This window comes from Hibiscus syriacus, unplaced genomic scaffold (genome assembly GCF_006381635.1).
Source record: "Hibiscus syriacus cultivar Baekdansim isolate YM2019G1 unplaced genomic scaffold, ASM638163v2 tig00111027_pilon, whole genome shotgun sequence".
Classification (NCBI taxonomy): domain Eukaryota; kingdom Viridiplantae; phylum Streptophyta; class Magnoliopsida; order Malvales; family Malvaceae; genus Hibiscus; species Hibiscus syriacus.
The window spans coordinates 4,194,459-4,219,065 of NW_024062960.1; the positions used below are offsets into that span (position 1 = coordinate 4,194,459).

The window sequence follows — 24,607 nt, forward strand, 5'->3', positions numbered from 1 at the left end:
AACAGACATGTTATTCAATCTGTATCGTCTGCATATATCTTATAAACAATCAATGGTTGTCTGGTTCATTCTTTGACCGGACACTTTTTAGTCTCAAACTTTTCAAGGTAGAGCATTTTGCCAATAGAACACAGATAAAAGCCAATAAATTTTCGACAACTGATTCTGGTAGTATGATTCCTTTGATAATGGTTAACAAATTTAAAAAGAATGATTCAACAATCATGAAGACTAATATTGATAACTGTAACATCAAAAAATGCGGTTGCAGAATATTTTTGTCAACACTTTCAAGTCTTTCTTTTACGACCATTTAAAGGCATTTGCGGTTTGCCCCCACCAACTGATAGATAAAGACTGCTTAAAATCTGTGGGTCTAAAGTTCCCCAATTTGGGTTTAATTGATGCTCTTTGGCTTGTTAATTAAAGGAAAAAAGAAGCCAACACAAGCATGGAAGCCGGATGTTGAAGCACAGTTTGTAATTCATCATACTACATCAAGGTCACTTGAGTACATAGTCTTCACAGAATTAAAGAAAAGAAAGTAAAAGACTAATTCTCCCCATTCTTCACACTGAAGAAGGGAGTCGAACTACTATATTTGCTCAGCCGGAGTAAGTAAAAAGCAATCGGCTGTCTGCAACATCTGATTACTGCAGTCTACATCCCATGTATAGCTGGCAACGGGTTAAACTGCCATCTGTGTCTTCCTATTTACCTGCTGAATATAAAGATGCAACTCCATCAGAAAATAACAATGAAAAAACTACGTGTCTTGCTCAGCATTTGTTGGATGAGATATCAATTGATCGATCAAACTTAATGGAACATTAATGAAAGTACGACAAGACCGTTATATCAGATACCTTAATATGTATGTTGATCGGCGAGAAAACACTTAGTAATAGAGAGATCCTGCACATACAAAACGAAGAAAAAACAAAGATATCAACCCTTCCAGTTAAAAATGTTCCAAATGCTATAATTCCTCATAATATACGAGATAATACCTTGCCACCAGTTTCCTCTTATTGCATATCCCGAATCATCTTCTCCATCATCCTTGTACTAGAATGTTACGAATAAAACATGTCAGTAGATTCCTCAATCGAAACATTAACATTTGAAATTCGTATGCAAAAAGAGTGCTCAGCCACCGGATAATTTCATGTCTATGGGACGATTTGATGTACTCACCACAGAGCCTATTCCAGAGTCTTGATTAGTCTGGGGGTGAGGGCATACGTCTTGGCCGCCGTAGTAGATCGATGAACTTAGATGACATGGTTGTGAGCATTGCTGCGGATAAATGGAACCCGCTTCTGCATTTGCACCAAGATCATAGGACACAATAAAAAAATAATTGATTTCAAAAAACAAGCAAAAGTAAAATAGTTTTACACAAAATGTCCAATGTAAAACAAAATAACAGAGCCATAAGGACTCTTGCAAGAGAATAAGCAAAACAAAATAAGGTAAAAGCATTAAGTGATGCACAAACCAGAGTTTGCAGGATTTGCATTCAATGGCTCATTCGGGGAATTCTGCCTTCTGGTTAGCAGAGAGATTCCTCCTGGCACCTAAACCAACACAAGCATGGCAAAACGATCGAGACAAAAAGAAAGAAGAAGCAGGAACAGAGAATTGGCCTTAAAAGAAAACTTGCATGCCATGCCATGCAGATGCTAATGTACAAGAAACAGGAGAGAAAGAACAAATACCAAGTAACAATGCCGCCTTGGCTTCTTTTAAGCAATATTTCCCATTCATAAATGAAGGAAAAATCTTTAAAAGCAATATCCTTTATGCAGTATCAAATAACCAGATTGAAAGATGAAAAGATGGAATCATTGAAACATTGAATAGCAAAGAAAAACCCAGAAAGATGGAACTTTGAAACATGATGAAAATACCTTAGGTTGAGTAGGAAATATAGACTCTAAAATCCTTGAACGAGACGAAGATGACACCTTTGAGCCAAAGAGTTCAGAAGAAGAAGACTTGGTTCCTTTGCCTTGCTCCATTTCTCTCAGCAAATTGGACTACTCTTCTCAATCTCTAAACAAAACTTGCAAGTTACAATGAACTCCTATTAGTATCCAACGGAGTAAGATCTCTATATATAGAGAGATATGTGCTTGAAACAAAGCGCCCAATGGAACCGTATGAAACTGAATAATTTAAAACAGGGACACGTGAAGATTGCGTTTTCTTTGTTTTTCTTTAACAGAAAATGAAACCGCCCGTCCTTCTCGTTAACCCATTTTTTTTATTTTATTTAAAATATTTCGTTGAATTTAATAAAGAATATATATGGAAAATATTAGAAGGCTGAAATTACGTTTTTTTTTTTTTGTGTTGAAATGGAATTGAAAAGAAAATGAAATTTTCCCACGCGGACCAACGGTATTTGTTCTCTCGTCTTTCTGCATTGTGTTGACGGGATGACAGATTTCTGCCCGTGCATAGAAGGCTGAAATTACGTTTTTTTTTTTTGTGTTGAAATGGAATTGAAAAGAAAATGAAATTTTCCCACGCGGACCAACGGTATTTGTTCTCTCGTCTTTCTGCATTGTGTTGACGGGATGACAGATTTCTGCCACGTGCATGCATGAGTGTTTAACTGTCTTCAACCGCCAGCACTACTCCTATCGATGATCCAGCCTTTCATTTCGCGATCAAGATCTTATTGTTTTAATTTTTTTAAATAAGTCCATTATGATGATAATGCTTATATTTTGCATGGTTCAACAACTTTTAAAGATAATGCTATTATTATTTTTTTCGTGTCAAATAATAACGTTATTGATAAATATGTTTTAACAAAATCAAATAATTTTTTTTTTGTGTTAACGGTTTAAGGACGCCAAATAAATTTTAATTTCGTGAGCATAACCAATTTAAGAATGAAAAAAATCCAATTTATCATATAAATTGACAACGAAAAAGATAGAATTATCATTGATAATTGAGATCGTGTTGTACGTGATATTGTTTGTGATGATACATATTGAGAAAATGTGTTGAATAAATTGATGAATTTAGTATTTGAATTTTCCTTAAATTTGACATATCTATTTGAATATTTGCAATTAAAAAATTCTTTAAAATTTGAATATTAATAGGATAATGTTCTATTATTTAAGGATTTATATTCAATTAAAATTCGGGAATATATTATTTATAAATTTATATTTGATCAAATACAAATATATTAATTCAATTAAAATATGAAATATTATTACAAATTTATATTGGTATAAAATATGGTATTGTAATTCCGAAAGGATTGCTTCACCTTAATTTTTTCCTTGTGCTAACCTTCAAGGTTAAACACAAGTTTAACTCGAAGGTAGATATTGTTAGAGTTTAACTCAAATTTGATCAGACTCAAATTTATTGAGGAAAGTATGCCCTAGTTTAATAGAAAGTAGAAAGTTATATTCTATTTTATGTTGATTGAGAGGAGTAGGAAACATAGTGACAGTGAAATTCTTACTATGCAAGTTTTTTTTTGTAATTAAGTAACTATTCCTCTCATGCATTCTTCTACCTATTGAGGGTTGAGGCCTTTATTCCTCGCTAAAGTCTCTAAAACTGGATATCCTCCAGAGTTCCTCAAAGTTTTTGAACCTCCATATTTTTCGGAGTTGCTCGAAGCCTCTGGAGCTTCATGTCCTTCGAATAACTACAACCCCTTGACGTAACCATTGGCAAGTTCACGTGATCTGTTATCTGACATCAATATCTATTTGCTCTACTAACCGACAAATGAGTATCATTATCCTAGTCTTAACACCAACACTAAAGGTCAACATATAAGTTAACATGCATGGCTCAAAGATGGGACTTTTCTCTCTCACAGACTCTCTCTCTTGATGAATGTTCATCGTCGTCTACAACCCGTTTACTATATATTTTTCCTCCACTAAGCAATCGACTGACTTTCCATTTAAACCAGAAGGAGTGAACCATCAAAAGCCACTACAAACCAAATTTTTCCATAACAAGATCCGATTTAGTTTTTAGATTTATTTTATCCAATTAAGTATCTAAACTTAATTTTAAGGTTCAATTTGATACTTATTTTTTTTAATATAATTGATATTTAAACTTAATTTATTGATTTAAATTGATACACGTACTTGATTTTTTTTATTCAAATACTAATTGACACTTATAGTTTATAACAAATTTAAATTGAAATACCAAATTCAGATATCAATTTGAACAAAATACTCCATTGAACCAATAAATTTTCTTTAGTGTCAAAATGACATGCTAATAAATCTACTTCAACATTTCTTTAGATGTCGAATAAAATCTCAAAGTCAAATACATATACCAAAATATAAATAAAAAACTATTTGTAGCGATATTACAACTCCGTAAGTATTCTTGAAATAAAATACTAATAAGTAGAGTGAATGCAATTGAATGATAGATACAAATTTATTAAAAAATTATTTAAGTCAGGTGTGTGATATGGGTATGTTCGGATTAGTTAAGATAAAGTCATGAGAATTGATAGAACAAAAAAATTATCAATAGAATTTATTGAGGGATCTTATTAATAAAAGTGAATATTATTTTCCTTAAACATTTGAGTTCGAACAATTACATCAATAAGTATGTTATCAATAATTTTAAAAAATTCTAAACATATACTATTTATAATCACATAAATCTTTAAAAAAAGAGAAAATAACCTCAATGACCGAAAATGCCTTATAATATATTATTTTGACCAACTTTTTTTCGATTTGCCAAAATGACCAACAAAATCGTAATGCGATCTCTAAATCGCAACGCGATCTCTAAATCGCAACACGATCTCCAATATCGCAAATCAGTTTCCAGATTCACAACGCGATTTTGACTATCGCATTGCGATTTTCCAAATTCGCGTTGCGATTTTAGAAAATCGCAATGCGAATATGTAAATCGCAACGCGATTATGACTATTGCAACACTGAATTTCAAATTCGCAACAGGTTTTAGCTTCGCAACACAAATGTTTTGGGTATATAACTACGCAGCAGCAGCAACTCATAACCTAAATCCCTAAATCACAACTCATTTCATCTCCATCTATCACTCTCTCCGGCGACATTCGTTCCTATATCCAACGACATCCTATATCCAACAACATCCTTCCCCATCCGGTAACAAGTTTTAATTTCGCAGCTCGTTTGTTTAGTAAATTAATTTACAATAATGAAATCATCTAATGTTGATCATGTTTGGATAGATTTGTGTTTTGGAGGGTCATGGGAGAATGTTCATGATGTTTTACAATATATGCATTTACCTATGAATCTTCAACTGAAACTGTCATTAAAAAAGTTAACTTATGAAACTCTAATGTTACGTGTTGCAAATAAATTGAATTTAGAGCCCCTAAGTGGATTTAGGCTATCTTATCAGAGAAAAGGTAAAGTTTATTTGTTAACCGACAATGAAGATGCTGAACAATTCATTGCTTATATTAGTGTTTCGCAAGATGATGTTACATTGTATGTTGTTGAACCTAGAAGTAGTGAAGTTGGGTCAGTAGCGGGTAGTAATCAACTAAGTTTTTCAACCCCAATTTATGGTGCTCAAAATTTAATGGTTCCACCACAATTTCTTCACCAAACAAATTTTGTTTCACCACATTTCCAATACCAAACACAATCTCAAAACCCACAACCTTTCCCTAATCCAAATCACAATCAACTTTCAGCACCAAATTCCAGTTTTCGTATTGACCAGTTAGACGATGATGAGCAAACAGAAAAAATTGTGAGTACTAGTCAGTATTCGAAATTTGATCTTGGTCAATACCCAGACTTTGATATTGGTCAATACTCGAATTTTGATGATGTTTCAGAAGAAGAAATAGATCCTGCGTGTAATGATTTTGATATTGGTCAATACCCGAATTTTGATGATGAAACAACCGCTGCTGAGGAATATGTTGTTGATGATAATGAGGAGGAAGTTACGACTGTGAACGAACATATTGAACATCCATTCTGTAATTCATATAACTCTGAAGAAGAAAAAGAAGAAGAAATCCTCGAAGAAAAGTCCCCGAAGAAAATACCACGGGAATATAACTGGAATATGCCAGAATTACTTCAGATACCGGAAGAAGAGTTGGTAAAGATAGTAGTTGATTGTTACACAAAAATTATTCGTATCAAGAAATATGATTGTTTTGATACAAAGAAAGACTTGAAGATAGCTTTGTATACGAAATGTGTGGAAGATAGCTATCAACTAAAAGTTAACAAATCAAGAAAATATCATTTCGAAACAAGGTGTATGATTGACAAAAATTATACGTGGCGTATGATTGTAAAGAGGATAAAAGATTGTGAAATATTTCAAGTTAGGACTTTTATTGATAAACATACATGTTCAAGAACCCAAGTTTTTCCTCAGTATAAACAGGCAAACAAAAAGGTGTTGGGTGGTTTTCTGGCTGAGTTAATGTTTTTGAATGGCAGGGTATATCGGGGACATGAAATTATGACTGACATGAATGCTCGGTTCAAGATTAGTATTTCATATTCTCAAGCTTGGAGAGCCAAATGTTATGCCTTGGAATTGTTGAGGGGGGTCTCCAGAAGCATCGTTTGCCCAACTGTCAGCTTATTGTCACAATTTAAAGTTGAAAAATCATGGGTCGGTAACTCATATCAAAACAGATAGAGATGGATGCTTTGAGTTGCTGTTTATCGCCATTGGTGCTGCGGTTAGTAATTCAATATAATTTTGTTGACTCATTTTTGTTAGTTACATGTATTTCACATTTAAATGATTATATTTCTTGTGTATATTATTTTGTAGATTCATTCGTTTATTACTTGCATGCGTCCAGTTATTATAGTTGATGGAGCACATTTGAAAGGTCGATACCTTGGAGTAAACTTATTAGCATTAGTCATGAATGCTAACAATGGGATATTGCCAATAGCTTACAGGGTTGGCAAATCTAAAACCTCTTATTCATGGACATGGTTTATGGGGCATCTTAGGGATTGCATAGGTCATATTAGAAATCTGACAATCATATCCGTTAGGGAAAACTCAATTGACAACGCTGTTAGAAGGTTTTTCCCAGATGTTTTTCATGGACTTTGTGGTGTTCAATTGTATAGAAATCTAAAATCAAGGTCTGCTAGTATAAAAAATCACAAATGAACATACTGGAATGATGTAAAAGCTTATCAGGAAGTGGATTTTAATAAGCATATAAATTGTTTAAGACGTGTTTTGCCTCAGTGTGCTCAAACACTAGAAGATGTCGGGTTTGAAAGATAGTAAAGAGTACATAAACTTGGAGCAAGATATGGTTTCATGACGCATACTAGTGCAGAATCAATCAACGCTCTAAGTCGTCATTCCCGAAAATTACCCATTACTATATTAATGGAGTTTTTTCGAGCCTCTATTCAACAGTGGTACTACAAGAAAAGAAACCATGCATGTATTATTTCTTTATATTCGTAACTTATCATATATTTTACAAAGTATTATTTATTTAAATTTACAGGAACATCGTGTTACACCATGGACTGAAAAAAAGATAACGAAACGTGTTGTGAAGTTAACATCATGGAGAGTTGAACCATGTTCAAACACTTTGTTTGAAGTACTGGATAATAACTTAAATGGCCTTGTCGATCTAAATGCAAAGACGTGTAGTTGTATGAAATGGCAAACATCTGGTTATCCGTGTGGTCATGTTATAAAAGTTGCTCTTCATCTAAACCAATATGATTCAAGCGCATACGCTATGTAATGCTACACTACAGAAGTTATATTGATAGACTTATGCCGATATTATCTACCCTATTCCACATCCTTCTGAGTATGACATACCAGATGACTTACAAACAATTTTGCCACCAGCCATGGACAGAAGGCTACCTGGCCAACCAAAAAGTCACGATCGTATATCGTCTAAGGGTGAAGAGAAGAAGAGATCGACATGTAGTCGGTGCAAGTAAAGTGGTCATACAAGGTTGATATGTGGATCACCAGTTCCATCACAATCATCTTTTCCTCTACCAAAATATGGATCCTCATCAAAATCCAAAGCTCATATGGTGTCAAGCAAAAGGCAATCAAAATTCCAATCACAACCGGCTTCACCTTTTGGGACTATTAACTTAGGCGATTTTTAAATGCAAACGTTGTATTATGTGTATTTTATGTGTAAACTTTAACATTTTCAGTTATGCATGTATTAGTAACTTGAGTTTGAACATTGCTATGATCTGTTCAGTTGTTATCACTTATTACACATTCATTTGAATATCGCAACGTGAATTTGACTATCGAAATGCGAATTTGACTATCGCAACACGAATTGGCTTTCGCGTTGCGATTTTGGCTTTCGCATTGCGATTTTGACTTTCGTATTGCGATTTTGAGTTTAGCGTTGCGAAAGTGTGCCTTCAACAGGTCTTTTGCCTTCAATATGATGCAGATTGAAATCAACAAATCAACTTTTACATTTCAATCAATTAAACAAGCACAAATAAGAATTATTTACACATCAATTAAACAAATCAACTTTTACAAATCAATTAAACAAGCAAATAATAATAATAATTCTTATTTTCTTCATCAATTAAACAAATCAACTTTTAAGAATCAATTAAACAATAAAAAAAAGTGTACCCCAGACAGTTGTTTATGCACCCATACATCAATTTCACGCAGCTTACTTCAGGATTAACCCACTTCAGGATTAACCTACAGAAACCAAACATTTGCTCAAACAACACTTTCTACACATCTAAAACCAACAAACAACAAATTATTGAATTCTAGGTACTTAACAACACTTGCATTTGACTTACTAATTGTTTATGGACACTTTCATAATACGGATGCAGGTAGGAAGCGTCTCGCATATATCGCTCTAGCCATAAAATGCCGAAACCACATGCCTACTGCACCTCTATCTTTATCGGTGGGAGGTAGAAACTGTATACTTCCTGTCGTCAAACACTCCAAGCACATGCATACGAGAGGACCACAATCCCCTCTGGCTCCCTACGTTTGTTGTGGCGCGGTCTCGTCTCTGATAACTGTAACATTGAACTTCTTTGGCTTCTTATTTCCAGAATAAGTCCAATAATTAATCGCATCCAAGAATTTAGCCAAATGAGAGCTCCATCCCTTAATAATATCTCTCAAATCAGACAATGATATGTAATTTATCATGTTGTCATATACTATTGTCTTCAGGGATGGGAGTTGAAGCTCGATGAGAAACCAATGATTATGTTCTAAAACAGGGATAAACACCTGCAATCATAAGTAATAATTCAATTGCGCACTTATTTATGAATACCTTTAAAATATTTAAAAAATAAATACTAACCTTATCGACCTCCCACCATGCAGGATAAAGTTTAGCTTGTCCATTACCCAACACATATGATTCATTTCGTTGATTCTTCAAGTGAACTACGTGAAAAGACGTCGGCATAATTGTATATCACGTATTTTTTTTCCTCAGTTTCCTCATTATTAGAAGACGTGACACCCATGCATCAATATGCTGTTTTACAAAAAAAAGACATATATTAGTGAATTACATAAATTTTAAAAAAAATTAATCAAAATAAAATATAAGAAAATTATAAGACTTACCCCCCATCGAAATAGCCATAATCTTCAACCACTAATAGCACACCCCACCAAGACCGATCAAGCAACAAATACATATCATCGTTGAGTTTGTATATGTCATCGTAACACCCCTGGCTCCGCTCATGTAGATAAAAATCAACTACGGTCTTAGCCCAAAGAGTATTATCTAGAATTGTTTCCGGTAGTTTTCTCCTATCCACTTCATCTGCCGGAATGGTATTGGTTGATAACTCATACGAAAGCCAACACTCATCCATCATGTCCGGTACGTGAGAGGGTTTCTCAATAATTCGACATATTACGCCATGTGAATCGGGCTCTTGAATGGTGTGAGGGACCTCTTCAACGATGACAGAGGCCTCTTGAACGGTGGGAGGGGACTCTTGAAGGATGACAAGGGCCTCTTGAATGATAGAAGAGGCCTCTTGAACGATGACAGGTGAGTCAGGCTTCTTCTTACGAAGCTTTCGCACTATTAGGGTGAACGGAGACGTAATGACACGTGCACGCCATCTGATTCGTGAACCCCGTCGTGCAAGAAAAACCCAACGTAAAGCATCCACCTTATCGGGCCGCTAAAAATAAATTAATACATAAATCAGTAAATAAACAGACATGATATTAAACAGTGAAAACAAAGACAAATATGTTTCAAACTTGCACGGTATTCACCCAAGTCATTATTCTATCATAGTTCACAAAATGCATTAGATAACATTCCAGAAGTAAGCACTTATATAAACATTTAAAAGGACAACATATAGGTTTAGTACATGTTCAAGGAAAACATAAAGAGTATTAGTTTATTCTTGAAACTTAAATTTGCAACACTGTGAAGTTAGTATTTTTCTTTGTCTTTTGGTTGAAGTAATGCAATCCATTCAAGTTTCAATATGCAGAAGAAGAATAGTTTCTGAAACTTAAAATCGCAACACGAAACTTAAAATCGCAACGCTAAAATGACTATCGCAACGCGAAAATGAGTATTGCAACGCGAATTTACTATCGCAATGCGAAATAAAAATCGCAACGCGAAACCAAAATCGCAACGCGAAACTAAATTCGCGTTGCGATTTTCACGTTGTGATTTTTATTTCGCATTACGATTATCCCGTTGCGATATTCAAATTCGCGTTGCGATAGTCATTTCCGCGTTGCAATAGTCATTTTCGCGTTGCGATTTTAAGTTTCGTGTTGCGACTATTCTTCTTCTGCAAATTGAAACTTGAATGGATTGCATTACTTCAACTAAAAGACAAAACAAAGACAAATACTAACTTCACAGGGTTATTTTAGAACTGTTTAGCAGTATTGGCAGCAACCGAATGAATTTACTAAGCAATCTAAGTGAAATTACAAGTAAATCAAGTTAAATGTGAAAATTCTTAAACTTACCTCGTTGCGTAGAGTATGAACCTCATTCTACAACGATGCTACCATCTCACGTAGAGCGGCTACCTCACCACGTAAAGTAGATTCCTCATCACGCCATGCACCATTGTCATCGCGTAAAGTACCGACCTCCTCACGCAAGGCATTGACCTCATCATGTAACTCCCCTAACTCATCCCGTGGAGGTGGAGGTGGAGAACAGGGAGATAAATGTCGTGGCATCTTTGTCGGTCGCCTATCATGAGGTGATGGTGGAGAAGAGGCTCGATGATGTGACATAATAGGTGATGGCTCTCGTTGTAGAGGTATATAGTATGGTCGATCAGGTGATGGCTCTGGGTGAGGTGATGGCTCTCGAAGTGGAAGCTGCTCAACATCCGTGCCATCAAAAAAACGCTTACTAGCTTGCCACCAATCAGTGGCAAGCTCAGCCTCTGTAATGGAGTGTTGGCCTCCTAATAATATAAAAGCTCAAACAAAGTTAAATGTGTACTAGTAATAACTTGTTTATATATGGTAGTATTTGTGTTAACTTACATCATTTATTGTCGTATACCGTAGTAACTCTTCCCAATCCAACAACCGCCGTTTCCTCTTCCAGGAAATAGTCCTAGGAATATCATTTGAAGTTTTTAATGCATATATCTACATGCCGGGAAAAGCCTCAAATATCTAAATCTACAAACAATATAATACACAAACATTAGTAATTATTAAATAATTAATTATAATTTTGGAAACATTATATAGAAATTCTTACCTTAAAGGCCCAAATAAAGCCTGACAAAGTGTATTTGGAATCATCGCCACGCAAACTTTTTCGGTCATCAAAGGCAGACGACAACTTATTCCAGGTAGCTTTCCATAGATACGAACCCCACGAAAATAGGTTCCATGCATTTAGGTCATCTACCAATAATATTAGGTCCTTAGGAATAGGTTGTCTGGCCTCTCTGCCTAAAAAGTCGGCATGCAAAAGTACTAAAAGGCATACTCGGACAATATCGACGTCATCCATCCGAGTAAAACCATCTTTCTTATTAAATAATCTCGTCAAGTCATCGACGTGTAAATTCGGCTTCTCCATTGACAGCTCAGGAAAAACCCGGGATAACCATGATGGGCGGATAATATGACTAGTGTATCAACCTACATCATCGTGTCCGAAGCGTAGACCAGTGATTAAGCAAAACTCCTCCCGCCCAAAACACGTATACGCCGATGGAAAATGAAACCATATCTCTTCATTACCATGTTTTATACTCTCGGGTAAATCGCTAGTCATGGTCTGAAGCCACAAATGGGTCAACATAGCATCTCCACCCGGATGTTGTACTTTCAGCCATGGTCCGAAGCAAGTATCCTCAAACAATTTTCTTTGTACAGGTGAAAGCTTCGACGCAATTATAGTGACTAGGCTTATTTTATTCCTTAAGGTCAATTGAGCAAAAAAAAAGTTCTACAAAAACAATAAACATACCAAGTTAGATATACCAAAAACTACACTGTGAATATATACCAAAAACAATAATAAACATAAAGAGTAGTAGTAGTTTATTCTTCAAACTTAAATTTGCAACAATGTGAATTTCGTATTTGTCTTTATTTTTTGGTTGAAGTAATGCAATTCATTCAAGTTTCAATTTGCAGAAGAAGAATAGTTTCTGAAACTTAAAATCGCAACACGAAAATGAAAATCGCAACACGAAAATGACTATCGCAACGCGAATTTGACTATCGCAACGAGATAATCGCAACGCGAAACTAAAATCGCGTTGCGATTTTATCGTTGTGATTTTCATTTCGCGTTGCGATTCTCGGTTTCAAATAGTCATTGTCTAAAATTGAAACTTGAATGAATTGCATTACTTCAACCAAAAGACAAAACAAAGACAAATACTAACTTCACAGGGTTAAAGACTAAATAGTTTAGCAGTATTGGCAGCAATCGAATGAATTTAATAAGTAATCTAAGTGAAATGGTTAATCTATTATTGAAATTACCAGTAAACTTATCATCAATTTTAATATGAAAAACCTAATAATAATGCAAAAATTTTAAAATAAAAATAATTAAAAAAAACTAACCCTCGGTGGTTGATTTGGTTGATTTTCCATTTCTAACCGTGAATGATTGTGAGGGTGGCTCTGAGAGATGGAGATAGACGGATTTCGCCGGAGATGGGGACGGATGTCGCCGTAGAGAGTGAGAGATGGAGATGGGACTGAGTTGTGATTTAGGGTTTTAGGTTATGAGTTACGATTACGGGATATATTAATATTCGTGTTTGGAATTTGAAAATAAAATACGCGTTGCGATACTAATGACGCTTTGAAAGCATTGCGATTTTGTATTATCGCGTTGCGATAGTCAGAATCGCGTTGCGATTTTGTATTATCGCGTTGTGATAGTTAGAATCGCGTTGCGATTTACATATTCGCATTGCGATTTTCTAAAATCGTAACGCGAATTTGGAAAATCGCAATGCGATAGTCAAAATCGCGTTGCGAATTTGGAAATTGATTTGCGATACTGGAGATCGCGTTGCGATTTAGAGATCGCATTGCGATTTTGTTGGTCATTTTGGCAAATCGAAAAAAAATTAATCAAAATCATATATTATAAGGTATTTTCGGTCACTGAGATTATTTTCTCTTAAAAATATCCTAAGATCTTACCTAACTAGTGTGCATTGATCGCTCCATATATGACCTTATCCTTGTGCCCTGTTGTACCAACCCCACCTCAAGTGGTGGGTTTTATTCAGCGGTGTCACAGTTTCCATGAAAAACTAACACAGTTACCTTTCAATTCCACATTGGATTCCCTCATTATTCATTATAGAATTTGGAGAATAGGGTTTTCCCGGTTACTAATGATGATTGTTTGATAATTGAAAATCCCACGTGTTGGGTGCCGACACGGTGGAGATAACACAATGGACTCCTGGTCGCCGCATGCTCTACATGGTAAATTACAATTATTTAAAATCAATCATAATTTGAAGATAAAAATGACAATAAATGCAAAGATAAAAAAGGCAATCTTTTGACAAAATTCAAACTCCATGTCGATTAGGATAAGATACTGAATCAGATTATGATTATCATTTAATTATATAGGCTTAAATCCATTAAAAGATCTTGATAAAACAGAGTATTTCTTTTTATAAGTTTTAATTCAAGCAGTTACGTTTGTATAAAATATATATATATATTTTATCAATAACTAATTTTTTTAAATAGATATTACTAAAACTTCGCCTCAAATTATTAAAAAGGAATTCTATGGGCTTGAAAAAACTAAATTTATGGTTATATGTGGATGAAAGTAAAACACCAATGCAAGAGGATGGCAGTCAAGAGAGGGCAGCACACAATCAGAAAACGGCAAGCTAAAACTCAAAAAGGCATGGATAAGATCAAAAGAGCCAAACAAGTGAACACGTTAAGAGCATGATCGTGATGCCCCTGTTTTGTCAGGTGCTGGTGTCGACCGAGACTCCCGCATGTGCTGCCGACTCGCTACGGTTTCTATTCTAGGATTTTGAGAAGCGTTATGTTTGGACACACATGAAAGGAAATACTAATATATTTTATTTAAAATCAATTATTTATTTATATTAATATAAAGATTACAAAGTAATATATATTGTCGGCGCCGCTACCCTACTCCAATCACAACAAGTTTTTCATATTTTCGTGGGTAAACAAGACAAAAGCATGCTTAGCCCAACGTCTCAGAAAGATAGTTTAGGGAGTTGGGAGCGTAGGCCCAAAGAAACAATCCTTTTCAAGTTTCAACTCATCTTTAATATTTTAACCCATTTTCAAGTTTCAACTCTTCCAATCCATTCTATACTTGTGAATGATTCAAAACCAAAGTCTTTTGTTTTAAAAACATATTTCTGATGTAAAGAACCGACCAAAATCTAGAAGAAAAAAAAAAGATAATTCAACCCTCTATGTATGACTTGTTGATCACCCCTTACCAACGCCAAAGCTTTGCTATTACATGAATTTGCCTTAAATTTGCCAGTTTCGTGGTTTGCTCAAAGTTGATGTATGGTTTTTCTTGACTGTTTATCAAGTATTTTAACAATTCAATTTCTTGCTCAAAGTTGATGTATGGTTTCCACTTCAATCTTTCCTTAAGGTATAAACATTCTAATTATAGGACGATTGGTGTCACACATATAATGGTGATAGTTGTCTATATTCTGATTTAAGATGAATATAGTTGTTGTAGATTTATTTTTAATAAATTATATGGACTGTTAGAGATCTATCGTGAAATTACCGCCATTTGGTGAGTATACTCCAGATAGATTAGGAGCGAAAATGCTATTTTCAAAGCATATTTTAAGGGAAAAATTTCGGAGATATAACAAATTGAATAACACCAGGGCAAGAATTTGAATCTGATCACATGTTCCATTAGTGTCGATGTGTACATACAACAAAAAAATGGAAACAACAAAAAAAGAAGAAAAGTTATGGCCAAATTGCTAATGTAGTTTCCACGGAAGGCACTTGAGCTGAGTGCAGGGCTGAATCCAAGTAGTGGAGCATTCACCGCCACTTCCATTGCAACATTTACAGACAACTCCAAGACTGGCAAATATGTTGGAGTTTCCTGCAAATTACATTAAAAAACAAACCCATTAGGCATCATATTTAAGTTCATAGGATTGACAAGCGGATTACCAGATTCTTACTTTGTTGATCAGGTAGGCTGAAAATTGGTCTTGCCGCCGTAGCCAGTGGCGCAGGGGATTTAGACACACAGATTAGAAGCAATAACAGAAGCATAAAACCCTGGAATTTCTCCATTTCCCCCTATCTTTTAGCTGTATAATTGAAAATCATAAAGGATAGAATATATAGGGAAAACGAAGAACAAATGAAGGGGTTTAATTTAATGGGATACAAGCCACATCAGATATTTTAAGATTGTTGTTTAATTTTGAAAGGTGGCTTTATTTTTCTTCAAGGAGAGGGACAGCTTCTAGACAACGAAAACTTGAACTTTGGTCGAAACTTCCTGTCTCAAGGCATTGAAAAACAAATAGTTCTAGAAATTTTGTTCTAATTAAAAATGATTTTCGAGTAAAACTAGACCTACCATACGTTTTCAACCAAATTGGTGTTCATATGTTTTCTTTTCGATATTAAATTATGTTATTTAATATGTAATCAATTATCGAGCGGTTCTGGTGTTTAAAAAAACACTATTTTTTTTAATTCTAAATTTAATAATTGCGTATGTAGGGTATATGTGAGTTATTAATGACTAAAAAAATTATGATCATATCAATACAATAATATGATTTCGATTTTAATTTCTCTGTAAGTAAAACTCAAAATTGTATTAATATATTAATACAAAATAATAAAAATTAAAATCGATTAAATATTTATCTAAAATCTCAAATCGATATCATTTTATTATATGAATTGATTCTAGAAATACTAAATTTAAGATCAAAATAATATTAATGAGCACCTATTCGGTCTAGACAAAACTCCATCAGTTTCAAATCATTGAAGGAAATCTTATAGGTCATTGATGATCTCATACAAGACTAAATTCATTGAAAATAGGTTTAAAAAAAGATGATAGATTCAACCTTTTTGGAAAGTATCAAAGATTTATCCAGGGAAGACATTTGATTTTTTAATATTTTAATATATTGAATATTTTTTAAAACTTTGGATAAACTACATAAATAGTCACCAAACTTTTATGGTATTTGCATAACAGTCATCGAATTTTTAAATTTTGTAATACAATAAGTTAACTTTTATTTCACTTTTATAAGAGTCTTTGTTGTTAACTGTAGTTAAAAATATTGACGTGATATGTTAAAATATCTTTTCCCCAAAACATCCTAAGTTTATTGGACTATTGGCAGTCGTCAGCCTCCTTTCATATGTGCCTTCATCGTATGATGTTCTTTCAATCATCGCCATTACAAAACACAACATTTGTCATATTCAACAACTTTACCATCTTCCTATTATTGTCAAACCATTCATAATCTATTCATGTGCAAATACTATATTGTTTTTAAGGCACATGCTTTGGTCAAGTTTTTTTTAATAGTTTGGGGTGATTATAAGGTACTACATGTTTTGACAAAATGAATGTAATGAAAGAGAATTAAAGTTTAATAGTATTGTAAATTTTAAAAATTTAGTGATCAAAATACAAGTGTAAGTTATGTAATATTTATGTGGTTAATCTATTAAATATATATTACATCAATTTAATAAAATAATTGTTCACGTAGAATACTAACAAAATGTAAAAAATATTGATCTTCAGTCAATTAACTGTTTTCACTAAACAATGACCGTTTTGATTAAAATTAAAACATTAAAAGTTAAAATACTTAAAAAATGAGTTTAAAATACTTAAAAATATGAGTTAAAATAATTATTCAATTAGATGTTAATTTTTTAATATTATATCTAATTTTTAAGTTGAAATTTAAGTTCAATTTAAAACGAATTTAGTTATTTAAATTCGAGACTAATGGACCCCCGGCTCGTAAAGAAGTTTGGTAGAGTTAAAAAGAGACATTTGTATAACATGGGGGTCCTAAAATGACTTTTTAATTTTCTTTTTTTAGCTAAATTGGTTCTATGGAACGTATTATTAAATTGGAATCCAAATTAATTTTAGAGTAAATATACGTTTAATATTTAAATTATTACTTTTGTTTTGTTTTAATAACTGATTTTTTTTAAATCATGTCTAACCTTTAGTTTAGGTTTCAATTTGGTATTCATTGTTTTTTTAATGATAACGTAATATTATCTTATGGTGGCATGTTAATATTATCGTTAAGTTTTGAACGACATGATGTCAAACTGAAACATAAGTTATTATTTTAAAAAAATAAAGTTTAGGTATTAATATGAAACAAAAGTAATCATTTAAATACTAAACGTGTAATTAACCTTAATTTTAATGCCATTGGTAGTGTTAGTTGTAGAAATTTATACAATAAATTGAAGGAGTTGGGGGGCCATTAAATAAGTGAATGGAAGTCCCTTTCATCTTTTTTCCTTCGAGGTTTGGCAAAAAGCCGAAGCTGAAGGCCATAGTAGGCTGCAGGACATTGCCACCCATGTTCCTTCTTTTCATTTCTAATGATAATTCTAAATAGGAAAGCTCATGTGAAAATAGTAATGGCTCTTAATTCTTATGTATTGCCCGTATATGTCCATTTCTCGTCGGTGACAATTAAAATTATTTTTAAAAAAATCTTTCAATTTAAGGATGAACTCGTAATTTTGAGTTGGGAGTACGAAAAAGAAAAATTTAAGGGTACAAAATAAATAATCAGTGAAATATTTAAATTCTATGAAAATTTTAAAATTTTAAAAGATGTGACCGAACTTCCAACACCCCCTCATCCATACTTGTTTCAACTAGATTTAATTATGCACTCAATGTGTACCCTCATCGTTGATTTGAAATTTAATCTCTCTAGTTTTAATATTAAGAATTTAGTTTTTCTTTTTATCTGATTTGAAATTAAAATCCAACCGATAGCATTGTTAACGAACTTCCACTAAATTAGAATCTAGGACTATTTAAATAATATAATTGTTATAAAATTCCTTGAATTAAATTTATTGTAAAGTATATAAATAGTCCTCAAACTTTTAGAACGCTTACATTTTGGTCACCTAACTTTTAAAACTTGCAATACAACCATCAAACTTTTAATCATTTGCAATAAGGTCTCTGCCGTAACCATTTGCTGATGTGGCAGTTAACTGTCGTTAACCCCCTTCTTCTTTTTCTTCTCATCCTCATTCTTATTCTTTGCCTCTACGGAGGAGGGACGACGACGAGGAGCCACGACCGACTATGTTTTTTTGGAACGATGTGAAGACTTCAACGGTGGTGGCTATGTGGTAAGCTGACAACCCTATTGACCGAAAATCGATCAAAATAGAAAAATGGATTTTGGGTTTTTTTTCGACGAGATTTAGGGCCCTCTCCAAGGCGAGTGGAGGTGAGTCTCGACGAGCAGTTAGAAAGGTTTTGGTCGGAATGGGGCGATGGTCCTACTGGCACTGACAATGACGATCACTGAAGATTGACGATAGAGATCAGGGATAGGTGTTCGAATGGTTTTCACGTGATTTGGGACAAATAGTAAATAGTGAGTATGAATCAAGGGTCGGGGTGTGGTCGGGAGCCAACGTCGGTGACGATACCGGAGGTGGGATGAACGGGAGAAGAAGAAGGGGGAGGGGTTAACGACAGTTAAGTACCACAGTAACAAATGGTTACGGCAGGGACCTTACTACAAACGATTAAAAGTTGGGTGAACAAAATACAAGCATCCTAAAAGTTTGGGGACTATTTATATACTTTACCCTTAAATTTAAGACTAATCTTAGAATTCCCAAAGAGTATAGTAGCTGGTTGTACAATTAGACTAAATAAAATTCAATAAGAACTTAAGAATGTAAAATTCAAACCCTACATATTTGCCCACTTTAATAGCCTGTAGTTACTATCTTAGGACAGAAAATCACAATTATTGGGATGGAGACATCAATAATTGAAGATATTAGTATGAATTTACGTAAATTTTTTCTCATTAATTTGACACATTTGAAGACTTTGAGATCGCATGTGCTTGAACACTTTCTCTGCCCCATCTTTTGGGTTAAAAGGTTTGAACCCAATCATTGTTTCCCTTTTTTCATGCATTCGGTTTTAGAAATCATTACTTCAATTCTATAGTTAAAATAAATAAAAAAATTCTATTATATAAAATAAAAATTAATTGCATCAATAATTCAAAATAATTGTCTTAATGATAAAAGAATTATTGTTCTTTTTAAGTGATCCAAGTTTAAATAATTTTATTTTAAGTGTGTGTGAATTTATTCAAATCTTCAATTAGATACAATTTTACATAGATTTAGGATCATTGGATGAATAAAAATAAAATATTAAAATTAATTTCTTATATTTCAGTGAATATATTTGTATTTCGCACCATTAATTTTAATTATTTATTTTTTACTTATCTAACAACTTTAAATCTGTGTAAAATTAAAATATTTTTTTATAATTGAATCTTATCATATATATATATATATATATATATATATATATATATATATGAGTTGAAAATAACTCAAATGGTTTAGGCCATTTTTGCCACCCTCGTAAATATGAAAGAATATTTGAGTAGCAAGGGGGTGGGCCCCGAGAGTTGAATCGGACGGTGAAGGAAGTAGTCTCCCAACGATCGTATTGGCATATCTGAATGTGACCATAGCGCGCTTCCCTCCACGCAACTGCTGACGCCTTTCTCCTGAATTAAAGACCAAAAAAGGTTCAAAACTTTATGAAATTGCAGTGCCATCCAAATTTCTCTATTTTTTAATTTAAAATTTATTTTCATAATATATTTTTTTTTGGTAAACTTGTTGGGATAATTGTTGAAAAAAATGACTCATATGGAGTATTAGAAAAATTATTATTTTTTAATTATGGTAGAATAAACAATGAAAGGAGAAATCGCCTAGATCACTTGATATCTTTTTGAAGACTTATAGAAGACACGACATATTCTCTAAACTTAACATTGTATGTCTCTCGTTACTTTGCATAGTCCGATCTAAGCACTATATGAAAAATACCCTATAATTTTTCCGACTTCAAAAAGTCGTCAGGTAGTCCGATTGACTTTCCCATGCACTTTTCGTTTCGCCCTAAGATAAAATAATTTCTCCAACACCCTATTAAGCCAATCTTTTTCCCCACCATATTTTATTTTTCTATAGTTTTCAAAAATTATATATATTTTATTTTTTAAAATTAAGATAAATATACATAAACTTAAAGATATTTATTATTTTTTTAAATTAAGGTCAAATTAATACATTACTTAAAGGATTAAATATATTATAATTATCAATTAAAAAATGTCATTTCATCATTTTTGTTAATGATTTAATAAAGTCGGATGAATATTAGTGCAATTTACCCAAAATAATTATGCATTTTATTTCATATTTTAACATGCCGTTATATTTATGTTCGGTTCAAATTATTTTTATTTTGTGTTATGCTTAATTAAGATTGCATCTCAATTTATTTCAATTTTTTTTCTTTTGAAAAGAAATGAGGCTATAGCCAATACATTAAAAGTTCATGGGTCCAAAGGAATCTCGATGCATAAAATCAAACAAGCCGGGGGAGGATGCCTCGTAGATTGTCAAGATCGGAGAATTCTCAAGTTCGGCAAGAAAACAGCAGCCATATTGGACTTGAAACAAATACACCGACCTTCCTCGCAAAGAAGGGATATGGAACGCACCAGAGGGAAGGGGCTATTATGGGATGGAGGATTCAAGTGCTTAACCGCTTCCGTATTATCAGATTGAACAAGGATGTGGCTGAATTTATGACGTTTTGCAATCTTTAGCCCTTCCACTATACCCCAAAGTTCCGCCATTGTGATTCCAATGTTTTTGGAGAAAGAAAGGAGGTGTGAGCCTGAGTGGTCACGGAACACTCCGCCAATTGAACCAACGCCAATGATCGAAGATACAACAGTATCAGAGTTAAGACAAATCCAACCCACGGGTGGTGGAGACCATTGAACATTTTCAGCAACTATCGAATAGGGTTAAATTATCTCAAACTTCTGAATATTTCAATTTTATCTTTAAACTATAACCTTCATTCTAAATTAGTCCCCAAACTTTTTGAATATTCCGATTTTATCCCAAACTATACGTATATATTAATCACATCCCTTGTTGATAAATTGTTAGGCCAAGTTATATGATTATTCGTTTGAGAAAAAAATTAGGTTAAATTATGGTTGAAAGTAATTACATATTTGGATAAATCTGGGGATGAAGTTAAAATATTCAAAAATTTTGAGGCTACTTTAAAAAAAGGGTCATGGTTTAGGGATGAAATTAGAATGATCAAAAAGTTTAAAAACTAGTTTAGAATGAGAGTTAGAGTTTAAAGATGAAATTAGAATATTCAAAAGTTTAAGAATCAATTTAGAAAAAAGTAACAGTTTGGAGGTAATAGCTAGGGAAAGAATCATATGATATAAAAGAATAAAATGACATTGAATTTCCAGTGGAATAAAGGTTAATCATATATACTTATACATCTTTTTGAAAATAAGGTTGTAGGAATGAAAACACGTGGCTGTTCTACCATAAAACAAATTCCGTATGTTTTCTTATCGAGAATTGATTTTGGTGTTTGCCAAATGGCCACCTACAGAAATGACCCTGACTGTGATTCTCTGAAAATTGTTGTAATTGAATAATGTTTTGTGTAATTTATATTATGTTTTATATAAAATAAAGTAATATATAAAATTTTTGTTAATTTTAATTTTAATTATTTTTAGGTCATTATTACCTTTATATATATATGTAAACATTCAAATCTATTGATGATAACATTTAACTTGTGATGGTATTTTGATTTAGATAGAAAGTTGCATATGAAATGATAGTTAGCTCGTATTCAGATTTTTTGTTTCCATAAGGAAAGAGAAGAGGAAGAAGTATAGACGACGGTTCTATATTTTTGTCGACCTATAATAATTTTTTGTATTAGTGTCAGGTGTAAGGTCATGATAACTATTTATAAGTTGACATATTTAATAAATATGATCGATTGACAATAAATTTAACTTTAATAAATAATGCGAATTTATCGGACGTCATATTAAAAAAATCATGAATTTCAAGAAGTAGAAGGTTCCTTAAATCGTATGCCTACCTGTGTTCTTGTGGAGCTTAATCCCATATGAATTCTTTGAAAATTTTAAGTATACAAAGAACGGTCTTATGAATAAGATCGAAAGGAATCAAGGACAGAGTTAGAGTTCTAATTCAAGGAAACATTGTATAACTAATAATAGAAAATGAGAATCACAAAATTAAAATAAATTAAATTTTCAAATTCCAAATAAATATTTATTTCTGTATATATTTTAATGATAAAAAATTAAAGGACAGTGTCTCCCAATACCATACATGGCTTCGTCTCTAAAAGGAACTACGAAAAAATTCATTCAAATTCATGTAATCTAAAACTTTATGCTGCATCAATAAACCGTTTGAAATACATTAAATCTTAAAATTTAGGATTAAATTACATGTTTAGTAACCGAGTATTTAAGTAATTCTATTTTAGTCATCTAACTATTTTTTTAAATCATATATAATATTACATTTTGATCAACCACATTAAAAAAATTAACAAAACTACTGACTGGATATTTTTCTTTCATGATGATATGCCATTATCTTACGACAACACGTTAGTATCACCGTTAATATTTTAATAGCAAGTGACTAAAATGAAACCAAAACGTAATGTTATGCATAATTTAAAAAAAATGAATTATCAAAACGAAATCAAAGTGATATTTGGATGAATATATAGTTTAACCTAAATTTTAACAATACAAATATAATAAACTTGAATTTTATATAACGAAGTCACTCATCATTTAGGGTGTTTAATGAGTTTGAGCAGCTCGTGATATGTTTTAATTCGACTTATTCAAAACTTGTCAATGTTCGTTTCAGGCTGACTCGAGTCGAACTTGAAACCTTAACGAGTTAAGTCGAGAAATATCTAACTCGACTTGATAAGTTGGCGAGTAATTCATTAATTTTTTTTAAAAAGTAATAAATATTTTTAACGAGTACAAACCAAATAAAATTTTAATGAGTAAAGAGTCGAACAATAAATTTTCTAATAAGTGAATCGAAGTACCTAACTCGTAATAAACTCGTTCAATAATAGCCCCTACTCTCACATTATTGATGATTGTAATGTAATCTCCATCCCAAAGCAAGATTTGTTTTCTTGAATTAAAAGAGAAAGGAAAGAATAATGTACGAATTAATTAAATAACTAAAAAGAAAAGAAAACCTCGTAAAGATAAAAAATCAAAAGCATCGGTGGAATGGATGGGATTGAGTGTTAAAATCGGCAAACTCAGCCCCTCTTTCACTCATCAATCTCCTCACGTGCGTCACCACCTCACAGGCAATGATCGTATTTTAGACAACAAATTTTAAAACAAACTACAATTAAAAACCAATAGGAGTTGGTTCCAGTAATAATTAGTTTAATGTCATTTAAGTAAAATTTTAAGCTTGAATTTTTATTTAGGCAAAAAATCTTTATTGAAACACTTAATCATTAAAATTAGGTGTACAACATAAATATATTCAGATTAATCAAAATAAAACTTTGAAACTAGAAAAATAATAAAAAACTAAAAAAAAACAAACGATTATTATATTTGAAAATATGTAACTAATGGGTCGTATTTTTTTGGATAATTCAGATTTTATTACCCAAAATAGCAATGTTTTGCTACAACCAATCAATAAAAGAAAGTTAAACAACCTAATTACAAAAAGAACCAAAGATGAGTTAAACTATATCCCAAGCATTACAAAGATAAAAGTTAATACTATCGAGTCTATTTATAGATTTACCTCTAAGCCTAATACTAAC

General features: G+C 32.6%; 1 protein-coding gene across 2 annotated transcripts; it reads right to left on the reverse strand.

Annotated features, from left to right (window-relative positions):
- Positions 1 to 463: 463 nt before the first annotated feature.
- Positions 464 to 2,076, reverse strand: LOC120150779. Of its 2 annotated transcripts, none has more exons than XM_039163403.1 (6): positions 1,914 to 2,076; positions 1,502 to 1,580; positions 1,198 to 1,322; positions 1,011 to 1,068; positions 867 to 915; positions 464 to 718 (listed from the first exon to the last, which is right to left on the reverse strand). In XM_039163403.1, the coding sequence occupies exons 1-5, from the start codon at positions 2,022 to 2,024 to the stop codon at positions 899 to 901; spliced, it is 390 nt and encodes a 129-aa protein (XP_039019334.1). In that variant the 5' UTR covers positions 2,025 to 2,076; the 3' UTR covers positions 464 to 718; positions 867 to 898. The 2 variants fall into 2 exon arrangements, with proteins under 2 accessions (XP_039019334.1, XP_039019335.1); XM_039163404.1 differs by having other exon boundaries at positions 464 to 721.
- Between the last annotated feature and the right edge of the window lie 22,531 nt (positions 2,077 to 24,607).